Source organism: Gobius niger (genome assembly GCF_951799975.1).
Source record: "Gobius niger genome assembly, chromosome: 19".
Lineage (NCBI taxonomy): Eukaryota > Metazoa > Chordata > Actinopteri > Gobiiformes > Gobiidae > Gobius > Gobius niger.
In genome coordinates this window covers 15,510,379-15,528,201 of record NC_136870.1, presented here as the reverse complement: position 1 = coordinate 15,528,201, position 17,823 = coordinate 15,510,379, and the positions used below count along the sequence as shown (strand labels likewise).

The window sequence follows — 17,823 nt, the reverse complement described above, 5'->3', positions numbered from 1 at the left end:
AGCTATGAAATTGTTTCCATCTGAAGGTTACAACCGCTGATGATGGCAGCCTCCTGGGCGCCCCACGTTTACACAGGAAAATCAGTTTCCCATTAGCGTTAGCCGCATATCTGATGTGACAGTTCATTGAGTTAAGAAATCAATAAATTACTGCAGTCTGACCTTGTATGCCTTGATGAAGCGCACAAACACAGGGAAGAACATCGCTGGTGGCGTGCTTTTGTGGTTTTCTCCAAAATACTCCACCGCTGAGTCGTACACATCCTGAAAAATAAAGTAAAGCAAAGTATTTCAATGGTTAGTTACACAGATCAGGCAAACACAGGGGATTATGCTTATTCTCATTAGACTACGTTTAGGTAGATATTTTGTCCTCAAAGTTAAAAATATATTAAAAAGGAGAGTCAGAGTATTTTAACCTCTTACAGCAAGCACATTTTCTCCAGTTCAGCTTTACCCAAATCTACAAGCTTCCTGACTGCCGACCGTGTAATGTCTCATTTGAAAGCTAAGGCCTCCAAAACTGATCCTCACTGTTTTGTCGCGTTGTCGGCAGGTTTTTGTCACATAATTGAAGCGTTTTTGTCTTTTTTTTCTTGTGTTTTTGTCATTTTTGTTGCTTTTTTGATTGTTATTTTGACGCTTTAACATTTGCGTAATGCTGAACTGCAGAAAATGTCCTCTGTTCAGGTGGGGGTTAAGAGGTTCTGGTATGATCAATAGAAAGTATCAAAAGAGGACTAGAGGTGAACCGACCTGTATCATTAGATTTTTATTATTTGTTTTATTTAGTCTGGGCATGCCCAGGAACACACAAGACACATGCATGTAAACACTCATAGACATAATATATTACCCAGACCCCTAACCCTGAACCCTAAACCCCTAACCTTAATCCTAACCCTAACCCTAGTCTTAACCCAATTCTAACCATAAAACCACACCCTGACTCTCAAACAGTCCTTCACAGAAGTGAGGACCACCCAAAATGTCCTCACTCTGTTGGTTAAAAACTGAAACTGCCATGGTCCTCACAGTGTCGTAAATACAAGACCACACACACACACACACACACAGCATCTTGTACTATCTTAGTGAGGTCATAGAAACTCATAGACATAATGTACCCAGACCCTAATAGGGCCCCTAAACCTAACCCTTACCTTCATCCTAACTAATTTTAAACCTAACCCTAAAACCACATCTTGACCCTCAAAAAGTCCTTCAAATAAGTGAGGACCAACCAAATGTCCTCACTTTACAAAAATATCCTCACTCTGTTGATTAAAAACTCAAACTGGTCCTCACAATGTCGTAAGTACAAGTACACACACACACACACACACACACACACACACACACATACACACACACACACACACACACACGCACGCACGCACGCACACACACACACACACACACACACACACACACACACACACACACACACACACACACACACACACACACACAGACACTAGAGGCAAGAGACACACCAACACTATGATGGACAAATAATAATAATATACATGGGAGAGAGCTGATCATTTGCAGTCGATCAAATAAAGCTATGTTCTTTTGGAAATCTGTCCGTCGCAATATGTATAGTATGTATGAGATTAGATTTAAATGTTACCCAACCTGTGCCTTTTTGCCGTCGGCCATGACAGAATCCAGGAGGGTAGTGTTGCTGTGGACAAACGACTGCAGGACAGGGCTGCCTTGTTCCACTGAGAACTCCCTCTTGGTCACCTCCATGCCCTGCTCTAGAGCTCGGACGTCCTGAAGGATACTGTCCAGAGACACTGAGAACAAAAGAAGAGCATAACAGTCCCGTAAGAGGCAACTTTCAAAGGCAAAAGAATTCTCCGGCTGCGTTTAGAGGCAAGAATGCAGACTGCACTTGTGAATTGTTTCAAATTATTCAGTTGCATCCAAAATGTAATGCCCTGCACCCTCATCTTACCCATGGCAGCCTTGTCGAGGAAGTGCAGCTCTGTGTGAAACGACTGGAGCTCGGGATACTTCTCCTGAATGATGTCGACAATGAAATGCAGCAGAGTCTGTCTCCGGTCGGTGGATTTGGTCTCCAGCAGCTGCGGATATAAACGGCAACATTAAGATCAAAGTGAAAAATGACAAGCGGTTGAAAACAATGAGCAAGGAGCTATCATGAGCCTCCTCACGCACCAGGTCTAAGCTCTGCAGCCGGAAGCCGTGTGCTGCGCCTCGTTTACTGCTGTTCATGTAGTTCCCAAAGGCTAAAATGATCTGGAAACACAACGCTGAAAGAGTAAATGAGTCTGGAGAAAATTACATGGTCCAATACAGATTCTTTATCTCTTTACAGTATAATTATAACTATATCTTGTATGCGGCTGTAAACGACTTAATTCCTTACCTCCAGGATTTTCTTGAGTTTGGCCGATGATTTGATTGACATAGAAGCTGCAATTATAGCATCCAGTTGCTGTAATAATAGAAACCGTAATTAGTTTTTGCCTGTATTATAACAACGCCCATACAGTGAATTCAGTGACAGTTTTCTCATCACTTATAATTACTTCCATATCATATAAATGTATTTCTTCTTGGTAGAAAGCCTGGTAACACTATATTAAAAAAGCACTTATTAGTCAACAAGTGGAAGACATTGGGTTAAATCTGGGAAAAAATGTGGGGGAAATGTGGGAAAAAATGGAAAAATTTGCGGCGAAATTGATGTAAAAAAAAAATGGGGAAAAAATATGTAAAAATAAATGATAAAATTGAAAAAAATAGGAAAAACAGATGGAAAAAAATTGGAAAAAATATGGATTTTTTTGGGGGGGAAAACGAGAGAAAATGTGAAAAAACAAAAGGAAAAAAAAATTGGAAAGTGTTTTTTCTGCCCTTTTGTCATTGTTTCACTTCGAACAAAATAAATTAAATGGAAGGAAAAGGAATAAATAAACATTATTAATCTGTTTTATGGTTCTATAGGACAAGTATTTTAGTATAGGTATCGAAAAAATCGTTCAGGTATCGGTACTGAAACCCAAGTATCATTAAAGTAGTGGTATAAAAACAATGCAGCCCTACCCCTGACCCAAAACCTAACTCTCAATCATACTCGGTCTCATTGATGTTCAACTACCTCTTGATAATGTATTTGTATCTGAGGATATGTTCCCTATTCTGAAGTGATGTGGGACAGTGTTAGTAGCTCGTAATATGTTGAAAAAGGTCTCGCAAAATAAGGACTAATAAGTGCTTTATAAATACCAATTAAGATTCATTAGCTGTTAATAGGTGAGTGAGAGAATAAAATGCTGCCAAGCTGGTCATGGACATAATATCACTAATAGATGGACATGAGTTTGTATTCTGTTATTTATTTCGTATTATTTTGGTTGTTTCAGTGTCGCTCCAAACTTACCGGCTGGATGAGCTGGACACTGTCTGTGAAATTGCCCATAAAGGTGAGCGTGCTGATGCGCTGGGCCAGACGGGGGATCTTACTGAAGCGCACCATGAAGCGGTCCTCCTCGCTGAGCTCGTCCAAGGGCCTGCCCTCGCACTCGTAGTCCTGAATGAGCTTCATCTCGTACTCAGTGGGAATGAAACGCTCCAATAACTCCAGGAAATCCAGACTCAGAGCTCTCTGGTTGTAACTGCGGGCACATTGGGATATCATTCGGTTATTTGTTTCGCCACGTGTGATGGCATTTGCTGTCGGACAGTAAATAAAAGGTAAGTGATTACAAAAACTGACAAAAAGCCACTTAAGAGCAAGGGACAACAAAAAGCAACAAAATGTGACCAAAAAATAATGAAAGTGCAGCAAAAGAGTAACAAAAACTCAATAAAAAAGTGGCAAAATTGTGAAGAAAACGCCATAAAAAAGCAACAAAGCAACAAAAAACGGGTTAAAGTGAGATGAAAAAGAACATGGCAACAACGTGAGGGAAAAAGTCCATTTAGATCAGCTTCGTAGATCTTAGCTTTCAAAGGAGGCACTGGCCTAATAGGCTGTAAACTCTCCATTCAAGAAGCTTCTAGATTTGGGTAAAGCTGAACTGGAGAAAATGAGCTGGTGGTGAGACGTTAAGTTACAATGTGTTTTTGTTTATGTAAAAAATGTTTTTCAATTGATTCAATTAATCTTATGGCTTTATTACAGATATTGATCACCTATTACTCCAATAAAAATACTAGTTTGGGCAATATACTGTGCAACCCTAGCAACATCCCAATTTAGGTCCTTTCCATAATTGCTTTAAGTAACTCATGCCCCTAGAGGCCAAAAGCGCCACTGCAGGTGTCGTAGCATGTTGTGTTTGTTTACTCATTAATTGTCCGTGAGAGTAAATACTACACTGACAGAAAAGACAAAGGGAGAGAGGGATATTGTACATCCAATAACACAATGGAGATACACATTTTTCACTCAAACTTGGCTGTAAATACTGTTTAAGTGGTGCTAGCCCGCAGTTAGCTTTGCCTGTTAGCCTGTTAGCTTCTTCTTCGTTTACATTTGTCGTCTATATTATGACCGTGGGGGAGGATATTTGTTCTTGATGCTTACGTCTCGATGGCGCAGCAAATGTCTGACGCCGCCATCCCCTCCTTCCGTAAAGTAATGGCCAGGTTTTTGGCCCTGTTTGGCTCCATGAGACACACTTTACTGGGAACCTTGTGGGCGAGCTTCATCCTCAAGGTGCCGATCTCTGCAGCAGGAGACTGGGCTTTGGTCTTGAACTGCTCCTCGAAAGCAATCATGTTCAGCTCCTAATCGAGAATAGAAAAAGCGTCAGAAAATGAATATCTACTGCAATGACTAACCACAGACTCCAGACTGAGGTATGGCTCTGTTTTTCAAACCTCTAGCACGTGTTCGTCGTCCAGCTCGTTGAAGATGGTTCCCGTCACCTGGTTGGACTTGAGCGCCTGCCAGTTGAAGAGAGGCAGGCGGTACTTGGTCTGGATGGTCCTCTTCTTCTTAGAAACTGAATAATGCAAATATAAATTAACCTCTGAACCCCTTTAACCAAGCACGTTCCTCCAAGGTCATCATTACCCAAATCTAAAAGCTACTTGAAAAAAGGATGAACATAGCCACACAAAATGAGATGCAAACATGGATGAAAGCGCAAAAAATCCCATCAAAAACGTGACAAAAAAGCTGCAAAAAAATGTCAAGAAAACGATGGAAAAAGTGTGACAAAAGCTCAATAAAAAGGCAACAAAAAAAACACAGAAAGCTGACGAACGAGTGACAAAAAAAGCTATGGAAGTACAACAAAAAAGTGGCAAAAAAGTGACAAAAAAAGATCCATTTAGATCAGTTTCGTTGGTCTTAGCTTTCAAATGATATGTTATACTGGCCTATAGCTCCAGTCAAGACATTTTTAGCTCTGCTCGGTTCAGGTGGGGGTTAAGAGGTTCATGAGTTTTCACTCTTAACAGGTTTTTCATCGTAGTAGAGGGTTTCAAAGCTTTCAACTAGACTGGGCTGTGTCTCGATGATGACTTTGAAAACCTCTATTACAAAAAACTGTATTTGCATAAATGTGGGACTATCTTTAATTCACTCATGCCTTTATAGGATTTTCTAAGTATGTCTACATCACGCTTCGTCTGGGCTTTTTACCTATGGAGGGTGCAGTCCCAGCAAGGGGCAGCAGTGGAGGTGGCGGAGCGGCCGGGGGCGGCGGGGCAGCAGTGGGTCCCGGTGCAGCGGGAGGAGGCGGAGGCGGCGGAGGAGGGGGCGGAGGGGGAGGAGTCTGGACGTTTTCTGATGCAGCAGTTTGATCTTGTGTTTGCTTTGGTGAAATGTTTCCAGCGTCGGGCTCATCTTTAACTGTGGATAAGCATTTGAACAAACAATACTTTTGTTTACCTAGAGCCATGGAAAAACACAGAATCTTGAATATAAATAAAATGTCTTGTGTTTGTTTTAGATCGGAATTTCTATCTTTTTGTCATTGTTTATGCTTTACTGTATGCCTTGTTAAATCAAAACGATAAACTTGGTGGACTTAACAGTGACATATTCGAGAACATACACACCTCTCTCTATGACTTGCTGGACTGTAGGCACCACTTGAATGTCCAGCTGTCCCGATGTCGAGCGCTCCATTCTGATGAGCCCCTGACCGACCAGAGCCTGGACTTTGCTCTCCAGCTCCTTCAGCGCCTGGTTGGCCCGGTCCCTGTCTCTCTCGATCTCCCTCTCTCGCTCTCGTTCCAGCTCTCGCTCCCGTTCGCGCTGCTGCAGGGAGCTGACCTGAGCGGACGACTCTCGGAGACTTTCCTACAGCGCAAACATGCAGCGTCTTTATGTGCAGTTACTGAGCATCAAAAGCATTGATAGAGATGTGGTTACCTTGAGGAGCTCCACTTCTTTAGTGGCTTGAATCAGCTTCTTCTCCAGATCTGAAACTTTCTCCGTCGCTTCCTTTTCACTCTCTTGTAGCCTTGTGTTTAGCTATAACAAATGTATGATAGAAATATTGTTATTAGACTTCAAAGTACGATTATCTCATATTTCCATGCCTGTATCTGCTACTAGTTTAGTTATTACTTCTCCATTATTAGAAGGTTTTATAGAATCCTCACTAATTGGAGCAATAGCAATAGTATACAGCGGTAGATATACAGCACTGTCTACTTCATACTTTTACTCCTATGATATTTTTCCACGTGCACCTGTGTGTTGTGCTCCTGCAGCTCCTCCATGTGCTCCAGCAGAGCGTTCTTGGTCTCCGCGTCCTCCAGCAGCGCTCCTACGTCAAACACATTGTCCAGATAGGCCTGAATCTGCACCAGCAGCCGGTCGCTCTCTGTGAACTTCAAAGACTACACAAAAAACAAAACACATGCATTATTTACAGTGGGTTCAGGAAGGATTCACACTACTCTGTTTACTCCTCAGTCATTATATTGATGTTCAATTATTCTATAAAAATAAGGCTTATATGGAGGCTGTACTTTCTGTAACTTTTAAGGATGTTCAAAAACAGCACAACAGTGATCGAAGGTAGTGGAATTAGTTACTTTTAATATTAGACATATATATATTACATGCTACATAATAGAATAGACTTAATTAAAAGTGGTCTGAAATCACTCTGAACTTACTGCAAATTGTATTAGCATTTCTAACAACTTACTCTACTCTCTTCGTGTGCCTCTTTTAAAGAACAGGGGAAAATATTATTGCAGACTTGCCTCTAGATACTCGTCCAGGCCATGGTGTGTGAACTCATGCTGCAGATGCACTCTGAAGTTCATGTTCTCCACAGAGTGCACCACAATGTTGATGAACTGCATACAGGCCACCTAGTGGACAATAAGCGCAATTGCTCATCAGGGTCATTGCAAAATCATTTATAGTGTAAAATCTATTCCAACAAAAAAGAAGGGTTTGTTTCATTTCTTACAAGCGACACATGTATATCAAAATATTACATTAAAGACCATTTGTAGCTATTTGTGATGACTTTGTGTAGAACCAGCAAAAGTAAAATTAGATCACGTTCTTTTTATGCGACAGTGGAAAAGGTGCAGTCTAAATTTTTACACACATACATGCACACATATGCAAAAGGTAAAGTAACATTGTAAACGGCGTTGCTGATTTAAATATGGACATGAGATAAATGTTTAGGATAAAAATACATCAGGTTGAGACCAATAAAACACAGTGTAGGTGTTACATGTCTGTACTCTGTATGATAAACTTGTTCTAATGCCTTACATAAATGCCTCACAAAGTCAGCCTCGCACCAATTAAACAATTTTCAGGCATATGGTGTTTTACGCTCATATCTATCACTGCATTTGTTCAGTTCAACACAATTACACACAGCTGCATCCTTTACAAGAAACACTGTCATTTCGCTAATTGCTTTCTCTGAGTTCCTCTTTACTGAGTAATTACTCCTAACCTCCACAGAGCATGCTTTTCTTTTGCAGCTGCATTCAAATTCCTCATATCGTACTTAAACACAATGCAGGCCTGTAGGTGTGCGGTTAATTACCTCAATAAGAAATCCATAAAAGCGACTTACCATGAAGTCAATGTTGTTGTCTTCGTTGAAGAAATACTCCATGAGCTTCTCAAATCTTCTTTTCTCACCACAAACCTAAAACACAGATGGAAATGTCAAGATGCTTTTTTGTAGATCATACACATACCATGTAAGAAAGCCCAGTGTGAGTATTTGATGAGATTTGATGCATAGAATCATTGAATACCTAAAATTCAATATAGCAGTTATGTATAGTTAGAGTTGTGACCAAAAATATATGAACATAATGCATTTTGTTAAAAGATACTGTTGTGGGGTCAAAATACAAAACGTTTTATTAAAAGTTGAAATAAGTGTGTCCTTTTTTGTTCAACGCACTCCCAAAACACTGGCTACAAACGGAAGGGTGTACTTGAATGTCACCATCATCTGCATCTGACCCATGATCCAGCACCACTTGGGTACCTGCCAGGAGCAGAGGTCTGTTGCTAGTAGACTACTGAGCTGGAGGCTATATCCTGTTTTACATGTTTTGGTTGAATGCTCTATTCCTGCATGATTGACCCTAAAACGCTGGGCATAATCATGTTTTCTCGACAGCAGAATCCCCCTGTGTTTTCCTGGTCCGAGCGCTGTACTCTGCCTCCCCCTTTTGTCCACTCATGTCCTCTAAATAATGCAACAACCTGAGCGCTCTGACAGGCCGCGCGGGCCAAAAACAAAGCCCCCCATACGGCTTCACCGGGACACATGATCCAGCAGCTGGCCCGTCGCCTGCTGCCTCTGAGCTGCCCCCCCCCCCCAAACACACACCCGACCTTACCCATGCACATTACACAGAGTACTGCAGCAACGTCACAACAGCACGAGTATCAGTGAGGCCCAGATCTGCTATAGTAGTTTGAAAATTCAGTACGTTTTTTTTCCATCATTTTTCCTCGCTGCATTAACCTCTTAACCCCCATCTGAACTGAGCACATTTTCTTTAGCTTGGCTTTGCCCAAATCTAAAAGCTTAAAAAAAAAAAAGAATCAAAAACGCGACAAAAAGAGACACAAAAAAGTGCCGGAAAAGCAAGAAAAATGCCAAAAAAATAAACGGGAAAAAAGCAATGAAAAAAGCCACAAAAAGTGACAAAAATGATGCATAAATGTGCCAAAAAAAGCTAGAAAAATGCAAAAAAAAAAAAAAAAAAAATGTGGCAAAAACACAACAAAAAAGAGCTGTAAAGATGAAAGAAAACACATCAAAAATGTGAGAAAAACGTGGCGATGACATGACTAAAAAGTTACGATCACTGTTGCTCTCCAGTCGAGAAAGTTAGATTTGGGTAAAGCCGAACTGGAGAAAATGCACTTGGTTAAGGTAGAGGGTAAGAGGTTAAATTTGGTCAATCTAAACTCTCAGTGCAGCCACAAGGGGTCAGAAATTGTTACTGTGACTTCCAGTGTATTGTGTTGGACTTAAAAAGTGAATTTTTTCATTAGTCGTAAAAGTAATTACAAAAGTAAGTAAGTTATTTATTATTACTAACATCAAATACAGCAAACATGTGTTGTCGACCCAAACGGCTAAGCATAAACGTCAGTATTTATTGCTGTTAATTCTGGAACAGTCAGCTTTTGGCTCAGCTCTGATTAGCAACTGTGTGGATCTGAACAGCGCTTCAAAGAGGATGCCCCGGCTCACAGCGGGGACACAGGAGACCGCAGTTTGCAGTCTGTTGCGGGGAGCTCCTGACACCCCTGACATTTACTAATAATAGGCACTCAGGAGCTCCCGTCCTGCCTGAGTGGGTGAAGGCGCGGGAGCCCATTAGCTGGCAACAGTTGCTGCTTTGCCAGGCTCAAGAAGAGAGGAAACTGAGGAGAGGTCGGCGGCAGCTGGGGAAGAGTTTGACCCTGCGACGCCGGGGCAGTGGTCAAGTCTGAGCGCGGGACAACTGTGCAGCAGCTGAGGGGCAGGTGGGGCGGGGGGTCCACCAAACATAACAGTGTCATGAGTGTAGTGAATGACTCAGAGTCCATTAAGGTTTCAGTTCAAAAGAAATGAAGAACTAAACCGTCTTCTCATGTGTTTATAGATGGATGCTTTTTTTTCATCAGCTCTTCAACTAAATATTGTTTCTGAAATGTTTCTAGCAGTTGATATGGAAGCGATGTACAGTAGTTATGTGATTGTGTTATTTATGTGATAATTTCATGAGTAAATGCTACAAAAACTCTAACCTCTTTAAAGTTGTCGAAAGCTGAGAGGATTATGTCATGGCCTCCTCTCACCAGACAGACAGCAGCCAGCAGCTCCAGCACCAGAGCCTTGGTTCTGTAACAATGTGTCAAAGCTTTATTCACCGTCCAAGGACTATGTCTGGTTTCCGGGGTACCAGTAGTTGGTGAACAGTGCCTGAAGCCAAGCAACATGACTAATGCTACATTTTAGCTGTTATACAAGCATTAGAAGCATAGTACGGCAACAGGAGCTGAATGAGTATCAAAATTGAGTCATGAAATTCATTCTGGTAGTACTTGGGCTTCTCAAGGAGGCTCTTGGGAGTAATCTGCAACTTTAGACTTTATTCACTTTGATTAAAGATCATTTCATTCATGCTTTAGTTATGCATCCACGTTTCTTCTGGTTTAGCCATAATTTAGTCCTAACTTAAAGGAATAGTTCACCGTTTTTCCATGCTGATATATGTTCTTACCTGAGCTTAGACGAGTTGATGTGTACCTGTCTGGTCTTTGTGTGTGCGCTCAGTCACACAAAACGACCAAAGATGTTGTTAGCGTTTGGCCTCTCTCAATGTATTCCTATGGCTCCAAACGGGGGTGAAGTTGGAAGCTGCCACGCTCTTCCACGGGCACGCACAAAGACCAGACAGGTACGTATCAACTCGTCTAAGCTCAGGTAAGAACATATCTCAGTATGGAAGAACTGTGTGCCTTCAGTAATGCAAAAAGACTAAAGATGTTGTTAGCATTTGGCCTCTACCAATGTATTCCTTTAGTTCCAAACGGGGGTGAAGTTAGAAGCGACCAAGCTCTTCCACGGGCACGCACAAAGACCAGGCAAGTACGTATAAACTCGTCTAAGCTCAGGTAAGAACGTATCTCAGTATGGAAAAAAGGGTGGGCTGTTCATTTAATCTTGATATTACTTGGAGGGTTAAATACTTTATAGCCTAGATTTAGTCAACTACATTTACTTGAAATTGTTTATGTGTAAAAAATAATAATAAAAGGGTCATCTGCTTGGTTCTTACCGGGGGTTCCTGTTGTTGAGGCTCAGGGTGATCTCATTGACACAGCGGGGGTGAGTCATCACCAGGTTAAAGCCCGACTGACAAAACAAACACAGTCATTTAGAGCCGTCAGTCACACAACGATGATCCAGGAGAGAGTCAGAGGGACACACAAGAAGAGCCTCAGTGACAGTGTAATCTGAGGCGGATATAGTAACTGTACTGAGGTAAAAGTACACTAACTTGCGCTTTGACGTAGCAAGCGTATAATCCCTTCAAACATGTTTTCTCTTTGAGGGATTGCTGCTGACAGTGTGCACAAACACCTTTTTTGCAACATTTTCTTCATAGCACTGAATGGAAATAGCATGGTAGCTATAGATAAGGGCTGATGATGCAAATTGCAGCCGTGATTCTATTAGAAAGATACTGTCTTTCCTAGTAATTTGATGTTCCTTTACCCTGCTATTTTTGTCCCCATTACCACTAACGACGGCCTGCCGAGGGACTACAGGCGGAAAGTACACTAGCACCTTCGCCAAAAACAACCTGGTGCAATACATCTCTCCTGTTGTTCACTTTCCCTGTTGAAATAAATACATTAAACTGATTAAACCTGAGCTAATGAAGAGAAAACAAATTAATCACCTGGAACTTTGGTGAAAATGAGGTGTGGATTAAAAATAAAGCCATAGTCCAAAACAATCCTCATATTTACGTGATCATTTTGCTTAGGGTTTATCACTTCCACCTCAGCGTTGAAGCCATTAGGCGTGACACAAAAGCAAGTGCAGTGGGAGCAGGTGCAGTACCTGGTAGTTCATGATGGCACGTAAACACATGATGCACAGGTGCGTGTCGTCCTTCTGGCTCACCACACGGGACGTCCTCAGGGCTTTCCTGTTCGAGACAGTTCAGAATGAAAGGGAGAAACGCTGCTCTCACACCACGGCCAATAAGACACTGTTATGAATGAACAAAAGGCCTCACATTCTGCAAAGTTTGGATTAGCTCATAAATATAAACATGTATATTTGCATAATACAGTGTTCCCATGATAAGGGAAGCTAGCTATGGAGGTCCTTCAGAGTATAATTTTGTTAATCATTGTCTAGAAATAAGATACGGAATCAACTGGAATGATCAATTGTAAGTTTTGCCTCTGAAATTATAATAAACATTAAAAGAAACAATACTGATAAAAAAGTTTCTAGATAAAATAGAAGCAATAATGACCCCACATCCCCCATACACCTTGAAAAACAATGAAAATAGATATTATCATTTCGACTCTGCCCCCATAGTCTTTATTTTGAACTGAACAAGAATCATTTCTCACATCACTGACTCATTGTTTGACTAAAACTTTTACCAAAGAAAAATTGATTTTGTTTGTTTGTTATGGCGGTGGAAAAAAGGAGCCGCGCTGTATTATTTCAAAGTGACAGACAGGTAATACAGTCTGAGACACTCCCTGCTGGCCCCATCACAGACATCTCCCACATTCACACGCACGGGCGGCACGACTGAAAACATAGACACAGGAGGTATCATATCAGTGTGACAGGAATGCTCCGCTTCCGACGGGACGGTTTGGGCTGTCCTGGGACCCTGCCCTCCTGTGCACATGTAGATAGACAAGAGTGTGCCGCGCTGCTTTGACAACACATATAGATATATTTTTAAGCGTATTTATCAGAAATGGTGGATGTGGTTTGACAGCTGCAGTATAGCTGTCAACATGGATCAAAATGTAAGACTGTGAAGAAGAATGCAGACGGGACTTGTGTGATGAGAATATTAAAAATGCCTGCCATATTTTACTTTGACAGGGATTCAAATCTATGGCACGTACACAGACAGTCAAAGAAGAGTAAGTCGTGACTTGGATTACATTACACTAAAGGTGCACTATACGTTTGATGTAAAAAAGAAGGTGATATTAATGTGTATTTGACCTTTCAGTGACCTAGTGGCTGTTTGGTTGGTTAGCAGAGCGGCTTTACTTACCATCCCAGAGGCCCCGATAGTCCATGATCAATTATTTTTTAGGTTTTCACTGCAGATTATGCATTTAATTCCAAAAACCTATCAATAATCCGAAAAAAAATTAACCTGAAGCATCACAGGGGTCACCAGGACGGAACGTATAAAAAAAATGCATTTATTTATTTATTTTTGTACATACAAAGTTGCAGAGTGCGCCGTTAAAATGCATGTGACACATAAGACACAATTTTTGCTACAACATAGCTGACACACTTATATGTAAGATTTAGCTAAAGGCTTTACCCAGCTTTCTTTAGTTTGGCCATTTTTGTGATGTTTATAGTTTCACTTCCTTATTGGACACTGACAGGAAGTGACAAAGATGAAGGCAAACAATGTTAACTGTTGCCGTGCCGACCATGTTAAGTCAGTGGAAAATTATATGGAATGATACCTTCACCTGTCACTTCCTGTCAATAACTCTTCTGCCCAACATTTCTTCACTAAAATTGCTGCTTCACTGAAATAAACTTTGATTCAAAAGTTTTAAAACCTGTCATATGCACTTTAAAGGCCCTATTCTTGATTTTTTTCACTGTTAACTCATCAATATGCAGGAAACAAATATTGTGCATCTATTAATAAAGCATTTTCTATTAGTTTCATGAACTTTCAGACTAGTTTGTGAGCATTGTGATCCTGTGACCCTGAAAAGTGACCGAGTGAAGTTGTGTGAAGTGCGTATAAACTCATCTTTATGAAGAATCTGGAAGTTGAGAATGTGTTAGGAAAGTTAGGAATTAAATTGGACGCAACAAACTATTGAATTTACTCGTTTCCTCTTTCTTGGATTGTAAATATCAACTTTAAGTAAGTAAAACTAAATAAAGCAAGTCAGGTAAATGAAAGATGAAGTGCCACTGACTCCAGACTTGACCTAGTCTTGGGATTTTGTGACTTGAGAAGACTTAATATGATTCTTAGCTGAATCATATTAGAAAAAGTTTCCAGCTCTACTAATTGTGTGTGTGTTTTGACCTCTGAAGCTGCTTGCCCTCACCTGACCGTAAAGCCCTTGCTGGGCTTGGAGGCACTGTGGATGGGGGAGTTGGTGGCACTTTTGCTCAGATCCTCCACTGACTTGTCCATGGGCTTCACTTTGTCCGTGGGGACCGCTCCATTGTCCAGCGAGTCTCCATCATACCTACAGAGTCCAGAGTTACGCGCAGTTAAATTGATTTGACAGAGTAGTGATGTAATAGCAAAGAAATTCAAAGGAGGAATATGTACATAGCGCTGTGGGCAGAGGACAGGTAGCCCACCAGCACATCCAGACCCTGGTTTTCCTCATTCAGAAACTCCTGAGCCCAGCTATGAAGAGAACAGAACAATGACTAGTGTGCATGGTGTTATATTCAAGACTAGGCTATTGTTAGTCTTAAGGCTGCACAATATATTGCCACATTTTCATTATCAACTTAAAGGTGCATTATGCAACATTTGATGTGGGGAAAAAAAAGGTAGATATTTGTGCGTATTTTACCTTCTAGTGACCAAGCGGTTGTATGAGTGGTCAGCATGGTGTCTTTACTTTCAATCATGGTGGTCTCTAGGACATTCCAGGATCAATTGTTTGGAAGGTTTTCACTGCTGACCCTCTCACTAGGAAAACCTATAAAACAATTGACCCTGGAGCGTCCTAGAGACTACCATGATTGAAAGCAAAGGCGCCGTGCTGACCACTCATACAACCGCTTGGTCACTACAAGGCAAAATACGTACAAATATCAACTTTTTTTTTCACATAAAATGTTGCACAATGCACCTTTAAACATGTGTAGGTTTAGTGATTATTTTCCTCCTGTAATAACACTGTAATGCTTGACCTTACATGTACGTACCCAATGTGATTAGTCCTTAGGGAGATCTCCAGCTCCCTCAGGACCTGGGTGGACTCTGGAACACGACGCTTAAACTACAAGTAACAAGAAACAAACATAGAGGAATCAACGAGAGGATTTATTGTTGATTGAAATCTTAAAACAGTAAAGGCATAACTGATCGCATGTCTAATTTGGAGCCTTATGTGAAGCTCTTTTTTACTTGTACAAGCTGTCAACTATTTGGGCAATTTGAGCCGCGGTACTTTGTCCGTTGGGATTAGAGCGCACGGGCCGGTCTTCAATCCCCCACATGCACCACCTGTCGCTGGTTCGTCACGTCACCAAGAGGCCGGAAACAGTTTTGAAAATGCTGCGAGTCGGCCAACTAGACCGGTGGTTCTCGAGTGGTGTTGCTCTGGGACCCACTTTCAAACTATATCATGACAAGCCGTGACCCACATAAAGATGCTAAATTCAACTTATTATAAAAGGCCCATGACCCACTGATAATGAGTCCTACTACAACGTACGTTTGGGTCCCAACACACGGATAGATACAGACGGCATCTCTGGAATCGCCCACATATGGTCATGTTTGAAAACAGTTAAGGGGGAAAACAATTTGGAGAAAAATCTAAACTTTCTCTAATTATTTAAAAACTACTTTAACAAAGGCTGAATTATGAACAAAGTTTTCTACTAAATAAAGATGCAAAGACATGGAGAGGAGCAAAGTGGTTCAACAGCCCATAAATACATAAAAAACAGAGAATGCTAATGCTAAGAAATTGTGCCAAGCAGCTGTGCCTAAATATTTCATTCGATGTCTTTTTTACTGGTATGCCCATCAGACCATGCAGGTCAAATGGGAGCCTTGTGTGTCTGAACCATTTCACATTGGTAATGGTGTGAGACAGGGCGTTTGCTGACCCCTGTGCTCTTAAATTTCTATATGAATGACCTGTCCAGGCAGCTGAATATGTGCAAAACTGGATGTATGGTTGGTGGTGCTTTAATTAATCACTTAATGTATGCGGACGACCTGGTGGTGTTTAGCCCGAGTTCTGCCGGTCTCCAGCAGTTGTTAAATGTGCGCTCTGTGTACGGGGAACTGCAGGATGTGAAATACAACTCCATAAAAAGTGTAATTATGATCTGTCGGACAAAGGAGGACAGATCACTGAAGTTTCCTGACTTTAAGATTTCGGGGAACATCTTGAATGTATGTGATGTTGTTAAGTACCTCGGTCACATCATAACTGACCGTTTAACAGATGACAAGGACATGTACCGTCAGTGCAAGACATTGTATGCACAAGCGAACATTCTGTCTCGGAAATTCTCCTTCTGCTCTGTACAGGTGAAATTGGCTCTGTTTCGAGCCTACTGCCCACCTCTGTACACCGAACATCTGTGGGTGAATTATAAAAAGTCGAGTTTCCAGAAACTTACAGTTGCATACAATGATGCTTTGAAAAAAGCCCTGATGTACAAGTGCCAGTGAACTCTTTGTGTCAAATCAAGTGAACACTTTGTGAGCTGTCTTGAGAAACCTGATGTTTAAGTTTATATGTCGCCTCAATGATTCCAAGAATATTGTGATTGTTTTGTTGTCCAGTGTTGTGTGCAGTGCTGTACGTTACACGTCGCAGCTTGCCTTTACAATATCGGCTTAAGCATGTCTTCCTGCTTCTGCTTCAAATTTTACTCCAAAATGCATCTACTCACGAACAGATGCCCTGGTAATTAGATGATCCATTTCATTCATTGGTCCCATTGTTAAGCTTGATAATTAGTTTATATGGGACAATGGGCTTTTCAACAAGGATCACCAGATACTCATGTCGGCGAAGTGTAAGCCTTGTACCTTGCGGCTGACCCCCCCATGGTCCAGATAGCTCCTGAGCTTGTCCAAGTAAGTGGACGGAGGATTCTTGACTTGGACTCTCTCCTGTAGGAAACACACACATGCAAATAGTCATAATTACGCTGTATTGTGGAGAGCGCGGTGAGGGAGCGGCTGCTTGATAGCGTGGCACTTTGTCCAAACACAGCAGATAATAGTTGCATGCAGACACACAATGGCTACATCAGTGCATTTGTGCATCCTTTGTCAGTGAAATGACAGAAACTAACCACAGTGTATTAAAGAACCAGGAAGTTATGTTATCTTTCTCCTGTTGCTATGACCACGGGATTTAGAATAGCTAAGGGTTATGATACACCACGACAGGAAGTTTACAACAATAACTATAATATGCATAAACCCAGTGCAGATTTGTTAGGGCAAAGACATGAAAATGCATCAAATATATATATAATAGGATATATTTTGAAACTGATGGTAGCGACACAAAGGTTTTCATGGAGGTAACAAAAGCCTAAAAGGGAAGGTGATACAAAACTAATAATTTATTCAAATAAAGCTGTTGTAAGGCAAACTGCTACACCAACTTTTCTTGAGTATATCCATTACTTATCCTCCCAGCTTTTTATTGCTCTTTCTCCAACCTGTTTGAGAAGTGCCACTGCCATTGCACCAGTACGTAATTCAACCGGATTTGATTTGCATTTAGTTATAAAATCATTAAAGATGTGTTCTCACTTGGTCACAGATCAGGTCCCACTTCTTCTCATTGTCGTACTGACAGAGGATCTTCATCTTGTCAGGAGGAAGATTCATAGTATTCTGAAA

The 17,823-nt window shown here is 41.2% G+C and overlaps 1 protein-coding gene across 1 annotated transcript in view; it reads right to left on the bottom strand.

Annotated features, from left to right (window-relative positions):
- fmnl1b (formin-like 1b) overlaps positions 1-17,823 on the bottom strand; it is a 29,256-nt gene that overhangs the window by 4,435 nt on the left and 6,998 nt on the right. Inside the window, exons 2-23 of the mRNA XM_079577886.1 lie at positions 17,734-17,817; positions 16,996-17,079; positions 15,147-15,220; positions 14,536-14,616; positions 14,306-14,449; positions 12,069-12,156; positions 11,278-11,354; positions 10,244-10,337; positions 8,055-8,129; positions 7,213-7,323; positions 6,691-6,840; positions 6,368-6,469; positions 6,052-6,295; positions 5,633-5,842; positions 4,864-4,988; positions 4,568-4,770; positions 3,419-3,653; positions 2,402-2,470; positions 2,191-2,271; positions 1,967-2,096; positions 1,642-1,805; positions 163-264 (exon numbers count right to left, since the gene is read on the bottom strand). Coding sequence (XP_079434012.1) covers positions 163-264; positions 1,642-1,805; positions 1,967-2,096; positions 2,191-2,271; positions 2,402-2,470; positions 3,419-3,653; positions 4,568-4,770; positions 4,864-4,988; positions 5,633-5,842; positions 6,052-6,295; positions 6,368-6,469; positions 6,691-6,840; positions 7,213-7,323; positions 8,055-8,129; positions 10,244-10,337; positions 11,278-11,354; positions 12,069-12,156; positions 14,306-14,449; positions 14,536-14,616; positions 15,147-15,220; positions 16,996-17,079; positions 17,734-17,817 — 2,727 coding nt within the window. The remainder of the gene's footprint in view (positions 1-162; positions 265-1,641; positions 1,806-1,966; positions 2,097-2,190; positions 2,272-2,401; positions 2,471-3,418; positions 3,654-4,567; positions 4,771-4,863; positions 4,989-5,632; positions 5,843-6,051; positions 6,296-6,367; positions 6,470-6,690; positions 6,841-7,212; positions 7,324-8,054; positions 8,130-10,243; positions 10,338-11,277; positions 11,355-12,068; positions 12,157-14,305; positions 14,450-14,535; positions 14,617-15,146; positions 15,221-16,995; positions 17,080-17,733; positions 17,818-17,823) is intronic.